Raw genomic sequence first — 11,876 nt, forward strand, 5'->3', positions numbered from 1 at the left:
GTTTATAGTTTATCTGGCAACATGAAGATCTTGCTGCCAAAATGATTCCACACCTGGGATTATAATCATTGTGCTTATTGTTCTCTTGCTTTCTCCCTCCTCCTCCTCTCTTTTCCCCTCCATCTTTCTCTTCCACTCTCCATCTCACTTTTCCTTTCTCCTCTTCCCCTTTCCTTGTTCTCTCTCTTCTATCTCTTCCTTCCATCCTCCCTCCTTCTCTGCCTTGCCTCTCTCCCTTTCTTCCTCTCTTCCTTAAACTTTCTCCCCATTTCATCTTCTCAGTGTTCCCATCTAGGTAGGAAAAACTCTGTATTCGGTCAGCATGGATTAGAATTATCAACCCCTTCTTTTATAATACCATCAAGAAATACCTGCTGGGCTTCCCTGGTGGCACAGTGGTTGAGAGTCCACCTGCCGATGCAGGGGATATGGGTTCGTGCCCCGGTCCAGGAGGATCCCACATGCCGCGGAGCGGCTGGGCCCGTGAGCCATGGCCGCTGGGCCTGCGCGTCCGGAGCCTGTGCTCCGCAAAGGGAGAGGCCACAGCGGTGAGAGGCCTGCATACCGCAAAAAAAAAAAAAGAAATACCTGCTGAAGTGTATAGATATAAACATCATACGAATTAGGTTTAGTTTCCAAGGCTTAGAAGTGCAGGATTTTCCAGGGCCCGATTTCACTAAGGGGCCCTTGAAGTTGCTCAGGTTTGCTTACTTTCTCCTGCTTTATTGCAGAGTAAGCACGAAAAGAAGAAAGAATGTAGCTGTGATTATTGCCTCAATTTGCCCCTTTCCTTTCCCTTCTATCTCCTACATGGAAAGAGTCTCTTAGTGACCCACTGGTGTTGGCCATCATGGCAGGCCCACCATCGATGGTGGAATGAAGGCTTCAGTCTCACCTAGGATGAAATCCCCCATCCTGCTTCCCAGAGAGGCTCCCATCAAGGCTGAGCTCAAGAACCCACAATGAGTGCCATAGAGCCACTCTAAATGAGCCTCAGTGATAAAATGTTTACATTGATCGCTCAACAGGAATATAGTCTTCTTCCTTCTGAGTTGGGAATGGGTGGGCCACTCACTAGCTGTTCTGTCTCAGTGCGAACTTTTTTCCAAATTGGCTCAGTGCATGACGAGGCTGAGCTGCATGGCATGTCTGAATTTTGCCTTGTGCGCTGTGATTAATAGTCATTCAACCAGGGGCCCTGCTAACTGATTTCTCCCATCCTTTCACAGAACCATGATGGCAGTATCGACTTCCGAGAGTATGTAATTGGCCTGGCTGTCCTGTGCAACCCTGCCAACACAGAGGAGATCATCCAGGTGGCATTTAAGGTACTGTCAGCCCCACTGAAATCATCTTGGTCTGTCTCGTAAACAAGTGTTGACTCTAAGTGTATTATCTGAAAATCAGTGCATCTATTACGAGTGTTTATAGATCTGCTGTGACATGTACACGAGGGCAATGTGATTAAGACAATCGCTACCGAGAATAAAGAAAAGACAAGCATCCATTTAAGCAAAAAGAAAGTCTTTGGAAGCAGCCTAGTTAACAGCATTAAAATTGAAGAGCAGGTGATTTCATAAATTAGTTTAAAAATTATTTCTTTTCAGCCTCCCCATTTTGGAGCCCCAAAGTGAGGTTTATAAATAAACACCCCCTGTCTATAGTCTTCCCAATTCACCAGGCAGAAAGTTCTGATCCATCCTTATTTTCTCACTCTGTATGTCAGAGATATTTTAGGTGATCTTTTCCCGATGGAGTTTATTTTGTTGTGGTGGTGTCAGGTGAATACCATCATAAATGTCTCAAGTTTCCACCCTATGTGTTTTCCTGTATATCACATATATTGTCACAGCAGTCCGGAGGTTTGAGGGGCAGATGAATAAAATCCATGTCCCCCATCCCTAGCAGAACTTAATGGAGGTTTGAATTATGAGAACTCAGATTCCATTTTATCACTTATATATGCAAAAAGGAGAGGGAAGAATACATTCCCAAGGTGTGTTTTGGTTCTTTGGAGATGAAACGTGCTTTATCTAATTCGTATTTGAATGGGATGTTCCCTTCCACATTGTAATCTTACATGATCTGCTCTCAAGTAAAACAAAAACTTGATCTCACTTACCAAGCTGTGTATGTGGAATCTTATCATACAGCTCTTTGAGTCTTTGCTTCATCCACCATAACAGTTGAGGACCTTTCCAGTGCCTCTTTCCTACTCTTATTTCTTCCTGATTTCCTCTGAGAAGAATATCGCACTGTGTCCTCGATAGTGTTTTCCCCTCTATCATCTAGAAAAACTCTTCCTCCCAGAGTCCTTTCTCACGTCTTAGAAGCCACCTGGGAGAGCCTCACGAATTTCCATGTGTTCTATCCTTGACAGAGTAGTCCCCAGGTTGACTTTTAATTTCAGATTGGTTTCAACTGAGTTAACTGCTAGGCCTATAAAGAACCTAAGAGGTTGATGCTTAGCAGATGGTCTCAAGGCAAGGGCCAGAACTCTTGCCAAGCTGAAAACTTTTACACACTTATTCATCATAAAACCTAAAATTATACACATAGCTAACTTATTCCAACCCAGACGTTTCTGTTTCTGTTCTGGGATTGTCTGTGTGATTATAAGGTCAGCTGGGCAAGTGGTCACTTTGGGTTTACCAATGAAAGACCTGATAGAAAATTTGGCCCTTAATCATAGTAATCATTGTCTTCAAAGAAGTCCTGAGATTTTTCTCTAGCCTAGACTCTAGTTTTGAGGGGGGACAGGGAGAGGAAAGAAGGACCTAAAACTATAATTAGCTCTTTTTTCAGTAAAGCAAGTGTCATGTTTTACTTTGGTTATTTTTTTAACCTTCTCAGGGGTGTATGATGTTTTGTTTTTGTTTGTTTTGTTTTGTTTAAGTGTCTATTTGCCGATTTTATTTTGTTTATTTATTTTATTTATTTATTTAATTAATTTATTTTTTGGCTGTGTTGGGTCTTCGTTGCTGCATGTGGGCTTTCTCTAGTTGCGTCGAGCAGGGGCTACTCTGCATTGCAGTGCACGGGCTTCTCACTGCAGTGGCTTCTCGTGTTGCGGAGCACGGGCTCTAGAGCGTAGGCTCAGTAGTTGTGGCGCACGGGCTTAGTTGCTCCACGGCATATGGGATCTTCCCAGACCAGGGATCGAACCAGTGACCCCTGCATTGGCAGGCAGATTCTTAACCACTGTGCCGCCAGGGAAGTCCCTGTATGTTTTTGCAAATTATTTTGGCATGCTTCTATTTTTCATTTAGTAGTATCATTTTGTATATATACAGAATACATTCACATCCTTTTATTTGGGTAACACTTCATAGTTAACTTCCCATCTTTGATCATATTTCATCATCACAGTGACCTTTAGAGGTAGAATATTAGTCAGCATTCTTCAGTTGTTAGCAGTAGGCATAGACTCTGGCAGAGGAATCAGTTGTGAGGACAGCAAGCAGGCTCCAGGGAATACTCCAAAGCAGGCAGCTCCAGAGGTCCCAGCTGCGGGAACTGCTCTCCATCTCCCTTGGGCACTGCCGTTAGAGTGAGCAAACTCCAATGCTGTTCATCACTCATATTCCAGGAAGAGTCCAAATGGTCTTGGACCATGTGCTTGCTAGGAAAGACAGGATGTTTTGATGCAGAGTCCCACAGCATTCCATGCACTAGGGAGATATCGCTCCCCCATTCTCCAAGGAAAATGGGGTGTTAAACGTTCTACCAGAGCCCAGAACATGAGATTTACCTTAGATCTGGGAACTCTGTAGTAGGGAGGCTATTGGGAGCGATGAGGAATTGAGAGAAATGGAGGGGTTTTTGTGGGGTAGTTGTGACAAAGGACAAATGGAGAGGAAGTAAAAGTCCCCAGGATGGACGTATGAAGGAAACTTATACAGAAGGAAGAGCCATCAAAGCACCAAATTTAGATGATTTGATAAGTTGGTGAGAATTCTTTAGGAATGGAAGACTTTTACAGAAACATTAGAGTTTGTGAGAAGGTGGGGGGAGGTTGTGACTGAATCCTGGCAGTTAATGTCTGAAGTCCAAGGCCCATAAAGAGCCCTGGGGCTACTGTTGTGAAAACAAATGCTAGCTAATTCACTTTGCACTTTCCAGCTATCTTATCGTCCATTTAGGGGCTGAGTAGTAGAAAATGGACTAGGAGTCCCGTGCCTTCTTATCTGGGGGCAGCAAATCACAACTTCGAATTATATTTTTCTCCTCCCACCCTAGTGGACAATTAAAACACTTTTCAGTATTTGCTTATTGTTCTTTTCATGATTATCACACCTTATCCGATGCCTGTTTTTGATTGTGTATTTGGTCAGAAGTGGATACCTTAACAGCAGGCACTGTGGATATCTGCCTGCATTTGGGCGACACCTTAACCATTTACAAGCTGTGTGACCTTGGGAAAGTTACCTGGCTTCCTTGCTCCTCCGCTTTCTCATCTGTGAGATAGGGCTAATAACAACACCTCCCTTATGTAAGACTATTATTAGGGTTAAATGAGTGTGTAAAGTGATTTGAACATGTTGGATCAGTGCCTGCAAAGAGTCAGTGTTGATATCATGAAAAAATGTTAATACCCTGGAGAGGATTATGAATATGGCATATTAATTATCTATCAGTTACCCCTGCTTTACTGCTTGAGTTTCAGTCTATCCCACCCTTTTCCCTCTGCCTATAAACATATTCAGTCTCTCCCTTCCTGAAGGCAGCCTCCTTTTGTATGTGGCTATTACCCCATTTATCTCCTGTGCTTTATTCCATAATTTCTTAAAAGAAGAGCCACGCCTGTTGCCTCCATGCCTCACCTCTCTATTCATTGCTTGGTTCCCATTACCATCCGTCGTCGCCAGGATCTCCTGATTGCCAAATCCAGCAAACCTTCTTGTTCCTTGCTTGGCCTTCCTATGCCATTTTACTCCGTTGGCCATTACCACAGTCAGAGTTTCTTCCTCTTTCCTGAAAACTTTCCCTAGCTTCCAAGATGCATGCTCTTTCTTTCTGCTTCTCCCATCTCTCTGGCTGCTGCTTCTGAGTTTTTCTGGCCGGTTCCTCTTCCCTGCACACACCTCAACTCTTGCTGTTCCCAGGGCTCTGCCTTACTTTGTGCATTTTCCACAGAGAAGTTCAAACACACTCATAGTTTCAATCCTTACCTGAATTCATATCTCAAGCCTCATCACTCTCCTGAGCTGATGTGCTGAATCTTAACTTCCTCCTGGCACTTCTGACTCAAATTTAAGCTCTCCAGGTCTAACGCTTGATCTCACTGGGAACCTGTTTTCCCACTCTTGGTAACATAACCCACTTTCACCCACTTGCCCAAGCTAGAATCCCTCAGCCGTCTTTAGCTCCTTCTTTTCCATCACTACAGACCTCTAATTGATATGTAAGTCCTGTCTTTGCTTCCTTATAAATTCTGTCTCTTCCTGCCCTTCCTGCTTCTCCACCCCAGACTCTTAATTGTTTTTCCTGCCTCTAGTCTTCTCAACTTTCTGCCCTCTCTCCATCCTCCACACTTTGCCTCAGAGAGCTCCCTCAGTTCCCAGGCAATCACTCCACAGCCCTTCCCATCATACCTGCAGGGGTAGATGAGGCCTTATATGTCCATCATGATCCGATCCTTGCTTGTCTTTCTCTCTCCTGACTTGAGCCCCAGGCAATTGCCTGCCAGTCCTTGTATGTTCTGGGAATATCTCTTCATGTTTTAAGGCCCAACTCAAATGTCATAAAGCCTTCCCTGACCTCTCCGGGTAGGATTCATCTTGTTCTACACAGGACTCCCATGTGCTTTTGTACTTAACTATGGTTATAGCCCCTATTTTTTCCATGTGCTTTTGTACTTACTATGGTTGTAGCCCCTATTTTTTTTTTTAAGATTTATTTATTTTATTTATTTTTGGCTGCGGCACACAAGATCTTTTGTTGCAGCGCATGGGCTTCTCTCTAGTTGTGGCACACAGGCTCCAGGGCGCATGGGCTCTGTAGTTTGTGGCATGGGGTCTCTCTAGTTGAGGCACGAGAGCTCAGTAGTTGTGGCGTGCGGGCCTAGTTGCCCCATGGCATGTGGGATCCCATTTCCCTGACCAGGGATCGAACCTGCACTCCTGAATTATAAGGCAGATTATTTACCACTGGACCACCAAGGAAGTCCCTGTAGCCCCTATTTTAATCCTATCTCTTTCTACCACTAAACTATAAGTATTGTGAAGGCAGCAGATACCATACTTATGGACATGTATCCCTAGCCCCCGGCACAATGAATGTCTGAATTACTAAAGAGTTTATTTTTTAAGATTATTACATACCACCATTGCTCTGGAGGAGCTCATTCTTAGGCTTTATTTTCTTTTTCCTTCAGCTCTTTGATGTTGATGAGGATGGATTCATAACAGAGGAAGAGTTCGCCACCATTCTGCAGGCTTCCCTTGGAGTGCCTGACCTTGATGTTTCTGGTCTCTTCAAGGAAATAGCCCAGGGGGATTCTGTTTCGTATGGTGAGTAGGCATTTTGGCTCCTGATTCGGTGTGCTGTACAGTGTACAGTGTACATCCAGACTATGACTGACCCTCATACAAGAGTGTTGTTTCCTCCCACTAATATGTTAACAATAGAATTAATAGTAACAATGATGATGATAGTAATAATAGTAGTGGTGTAATGGCAGAAGCTAATTATTGAGGACTTACCATATGCTAAGCACTCTTCACACATTTTATATATATTAATTCATTTATTCTGTATAGCAAGCCTATTCGATCAGTACTCTTCATTGTTCTTATGTTACTGAGATGCAAAGAATTTAAGTGACTTACCTAAGATCATCTACTAGAGAATGTCAGAGTTGTAGCCACAGTAGAGGGATATGGACTGAGGGACCCACAGTATATAACAGTAGCTAAACCATCTATTAATGTTTCCTCTTAGTGGCTTAGATGAGCTTTCACGTTCATTATCTCACATCATGTTGACGGCACCCCTGTGAGGTAGGGACTATCGAGGAGGAAGACCTTGTGGCCAAGTGGCAGGTCCATCCACCAGTGACCAGCCTTTCTCCTGATGGCTCGAGTCCACACATGAAGACAAGTCCCCTAAGGGCTGAAGGGATGGTTCATCAGTTTCACAGTGTCCTTGGGAAACACACCTCAGTGGAGAGGCCCCTGCCTTAGCTTTGATGTGGTCGTAGATGTCAGTGTGGCTTATCTTCCCCAGTCTTCTCTCCTGGGCCAGAGGGGGATTCCTCTGGAATGCCTTTTTCCTTCTGGTGTTCAAAGAGTTTCAACCTGATAACTTTCATGGGGTGGGGGAATTTGTTCACAGACTTCTCTTACTCTTCTGTTTTTAATTACTGTCATTTTGGCTGTCCTTATTCTATTTTAGGTAATTAAGTGCCTAGGGCACTTACTCTATTAAGTACATTTTAAAAAAAGAAAGGATAGGGCTTCCCTGGTGGCGCAGTGGTTGAGAATCCGCCTGCCGATGCAGGGGACATGGGTTCATGCCCCGGTCCGGGAAGATCCCACATGCTGCGGAGCGGCTGGGCCCGTGAGCCGTGGCCGCTGAGCCTGCACGTCCGGAGTCTGTGCTCCGCAACGGGAGAGGCCACAACAGTGAGAGGCCCACGTACCAAAAAGAAAAGAAAAAAAGAAAGGATAAAATGGGAAGTATATACTGATATAAAACTTAAGAGTCATGGACCCCATGTGTACTAATTCTCTGACCATTTTCATTGCATAGTTAATATTCTGTATTACTCCAAACTACAAATTTTGAAAAGCTATTTGGAATAACTATTTTAATGGAAGCTAATACTAAGATTATTTGTAGGTAGTCATATTTTTGCCTATCAGTTTTAATATGTTTTTAGGGAAATCTACTCTGATTTTTGGAGTTCAACCTTTTTCTTTTTAGAATACACAGAATATCTCCCTTTCCCCAATATTATGCAAGCCCAGTTTTTTTGCAGGAATGTTTGAGGTATTTAAGTATGATTTTATGAAAGAATAGGTATAGAAATGTATCATGAATGTATCCATTTACATTATTTAAATGTGATCGTTTAAATTGTTTTCATTCTTGGTTTTCCTTTAGCCAAATTAATGCCCAAATTCTACTTATTGCCAGCTCTCAGCACTTCTAGAAATGAGTTGAGTTACTCTTTAATGCCACTAGCATCCCCAAAGAGGACAGAGAGCCTTGATCTTCTGACAAGAGCACAAGTCTTAAAATTAAAGCTCATGGTTTCAGTAGATCAACACTCCTGCCCACGTATCTTAGAAGTCACTTACGTCCTCTGTATCTCCGTCATTGAAATAGACTCATACAGATAAATCTTTATTTTGGATGTTAAGAAAGAACAATTAATAGCGTGCCTAATTTGGAAATATAAAGTGCTCTGTTAATGCAAAATAATGTTGTAATTGCAAAGAATGATCTGGGCTGTATCTGGTGACTTCCTCATCACTGAGGCCTGTTTTTATCTTTAAGAGTTGCTAGATAGTCTAATGTGCCATGAAGTAGACACTTGGTTATCGGAGGATTTTTTTTTTTAGTTAGTGAATGGATAGAAATAGGATATTGGGTTAAAAGCCTTTTATTGTAGAGTCAAATAGCAAGCTGATTCAAAAACCAGGCTTGCTTTGCTATATAAGCTCAATAAAGTTTTCTCCATCCAAACAGAAGAGGAGAGAGAAATGTCAAACTTGAGGGTAGCATCATATTTCAGAAACTCCAGGTTACTGGAGGCTTGGGGTTCAAATTCTGATGGTTAATTTTGTAAGCCTTCTATACTCTACCTCACTTCCTAAATCTCAAACACCTGAAATAAAAGGAGGCCTACTACGCAGGGGTCTTGTGATATGATTAGTGAATATTGTACACTCTACTTGCCCTTACTGATCATAAGTCAGGGCTCAGCTTTTCAAGATGATTTATTTCTTTACCAGAGTTAAAGGTTAAAATAGTTTTTAAAGCCAGTAATAGAGAGTCCTGGGTAATAAATTTTGTTAACATTTTTTATTACAAAAAAATAATAAAATTACATAAAACATAAACATAGAGCACAACAAAGTTTTACAAATGAACACTTGTGTAACTACCACTCAGGTCAAGGAATAGAGCTTTTCAATAACTCTAGAAGCCTCCATGTGCCTATTCCCAAATAGAACCCCTTCCTCTGTCTTAAAGGAGGGAACAGCTGACCTGACTTAAAAAGGAATCTCTGCCTGCTTTGTTTTAGCATTTCACCACAAAAGTACACATCTTTAAATATATTTTAGTTTTGCCTAAGTTTTTGAACTTTACATAATGGTCTCATACAACCTGTTTTCTTTTGCATCTGGCTTTTTTCATTCAACATTATCGTTTTAAGATTCATCCACATTGTTACAACACAGCTATTCATTCCTCTTCATTGCTGTGTAGCACTTTGTTCCACGAATATGCCATGATTTACTTAGCCATTCCAACTGTTGACAAATGTTTGAATTGTTTCCATTTTTTACCTATTATGAATAATGTTGCTGTGAACATTCTCATACATGTCTCCCAGAACACAATACGCACAAATTCTCTCGCTTATATACCCTGGAATAAAGTATGCATATCTTCAACGTGACTAGATAATGGAAAAAACTATCTCCCAAAGTGTTTGTATAATTTATAAGGGTTGAGTAATAGACTTTTGCAATCATTGTATTATTAAGATCATATGTTAATCTGCATCATGCCAAAAGAAGATTCACCTCAATTTATTGGATTTTGTTTTTTCTCCTCTTTTAGAGGAATTTAAAAGTTTTGCCCTAAAGCATCCAGAATATGCTAAGATATTTACAACCTACTTAGACCTCCAGACGTGCCATGTGTTTTCATTACCAAAAGAAGTCCAAGCAACTCCCTCAGTCGTAAGTAATAAAGTCAGCCGTGAAAGTCATGAAGAGAGTACCTCAGACAAAAAGGACGACTGAAAGCAAACATTCCTAATAAGGAAAATGCTGTGGCTTTTACTTGAAATTTCAAAGGCGTTTATTGATAGTATTTTATTTGTGATTGAGTAATGATGTTTAAAATAGAAAGCTTTTTTTAAAAAAATGATAGATTTTCTTATTGAAATGCTTCTATTCACATGTGTTTATCAAGTAATATTCATTTTTCTTTTACATTATATTTTGCTATACTGGCGATAAAGATGTTTTCATGGATTTTCCAGGTTAATTTGCATATCCATATGAATGAAATGGTCTCCCTTATTTACTGATGAGCATTAATCAATGCTGCAAAAAGTTTTAAAAGTATAAATAATTTTTCATCTACTTTCCTCTAAAGAAATAAGGTTAGCTTTAATCCCTTCCCATTCTAGAAATAAAAATGAAGAGTCCGAGGAACATTGCAGAATTTTATACCTTTAACTTCACAGATTCATTTTTTCCATTTGCATTTCAGTTTCTTGGATAACTGAACATGGGGGGATTGGAAGGGAGAGCTCCGCTACTTAGATGAGACTTCTTAAAAACTCATATTCTCTTGACCATGCATCCCTATTGTAGATTTCCTTAACCACCTGCTAAGGAGATCATAACCTTTTGCATGATCTACAGATTTAGAACTTTGTTTTAAAGACAACAGCTATGGCCAAAGGCTATGTGGGAATTGCCTTATTGAAGGTAACATTAATTGCCTAATGAGAAAAATTGTTTGCCACAGAGTTTAGTTTAATTTGAGTTGGGTAGTTTAGAATGTAGCCCTTGCCCAGTAAATGAATCAGATTTACTTTATTTATATATTATTAGAATTAATATATTTTATCATCTAAATGGGAGTTTTATTTTATTAAGTGTCCTCTCAAATTTTAGAGCTTGCCTGAAATATCTACAGGGAAAATATGAAAGGTTCCAAAGTATCACCAAAAGCTAAGGAATCCAAAAACCTACTTTATTAATGCACGACCATGATTTAACCTCCAGGCAGGAATTTAACAGTGATATTTTTTTCCTTTAGGTTAAGCAATAATTTCCCTCAAGTGCCATTTTATTATATGTCACACATGCTTACTAAAAAGTTTTATCCTTAAGTGTGAAGGATGAAACAGTATGATTGTTTGCTTTTTACATATCTTAAGCTATTTAGACAAAGCATTGAATAAGCTGAAAACAATTTCTTAAGTAATTAGGAAAGTACCTCTTTATAATATTGGTTGTCATATGCTATTGAATGTATGTATTACTCAGGTACCATGATTTTTATCATAGAAAACCCACATATTAATTCCATTAATCATGAAAAAGCAGCATTTTAAATTACAAGCTTTCTGTGAGGCTCTTGAAAGTGATCCCATTGTTTTCCTGTTTCAAAGTAATATTTTATGTTCTTTAATTCCACTTCTGCCAATGTAATATTCCTATTTTATTATGTTACTGAACAAACTTGCTACATAAAATTCTTGGCAATTAAAAATTCTGGTTTTGCCATTTTGTCTCAAATGTAATATACCTTTTTAATATCGTGGTTTGAACGTAAGTTTGCATATTTATGAATGTGATTAATCATTTTTGTTTGCATTTAAGCCTTATGAAATGTCAGACATAATTTTATTCTAATGAAAGACTCAAATTTTAGCCAAAGCAGCAATAGTTATTATTCCTAAAGAAGTTGACTTTTGACTGGTAGGATGTATGTAGTAACACAAGTCATGACCGTTCAGTACTACTACCAACTAGACCCCTACTTTTATGCCATCTAAACAAAGATTTCCTTCAAAGAGTTTTTTCTCCTCTTAGAAGTTTTGTTTTGTTTTTTGTTTTGTTTTGTTTTGTTTTTTTGCGGTACGCGGGCCTCTCACCGTTTGTGGCCTCTCCCGTTGCGGA

At 40.2% G+C, this 11,876-nt stretch overlaps 1 protein-coding gene across 2 annotated transcripts in view; it reads left to right on the forward strand.

Moving 5' to 3' along the window:
- LPCAT2 (lysophosphatidylcholine acyltransferase 2) overlaps nucleotides 1-11,494 on the forward strand; it is a 63,757-nt gene extending 52,263 nt beyond the window's left edge. For both annotated transcript variants that reach the window (XM_059043866.2, XM_067020111.1), the window contains 3 exons: nucleotides 1,230-1,328; nucleotides 6,377-6,512; nucleotides 9,796-11,494. In XM_059043866.2, coding sequence (XP_058899849.1) covers nucleotides 1,230-1,328; nucleotides 6,377-6,512; nucleotides 9,796-9,980 — 420 coding nt within the window. In that variant the 3' untranslated portion in view covers nucleotides 9,981-11,494. The remainder of the gene's footprint in view (nucleotides 1-1,229; nucleotides 1,329-6,376; nucleotides 6,513-9,795) is intronic.
- The last annotated feature ends 382 nt before the right edge of the window (nucleotides 11,495-11,876 follow it).

Source organism: Kogia breviceps, chromosome 18, assembly GCF_026419965.1.
Source record: "Kogia breviceps isolate mKogBre1 chromosome 18, mKogBre1 haplotype 1, whole genome shotgun sequence".
In the NCBI taxonomy this organism is placed as follows: Eukaryota; Metazoa; Chordata; class Mammalia; order Artiodactyla; family Physeteridae; genus Kogia; species Kogia breviceps.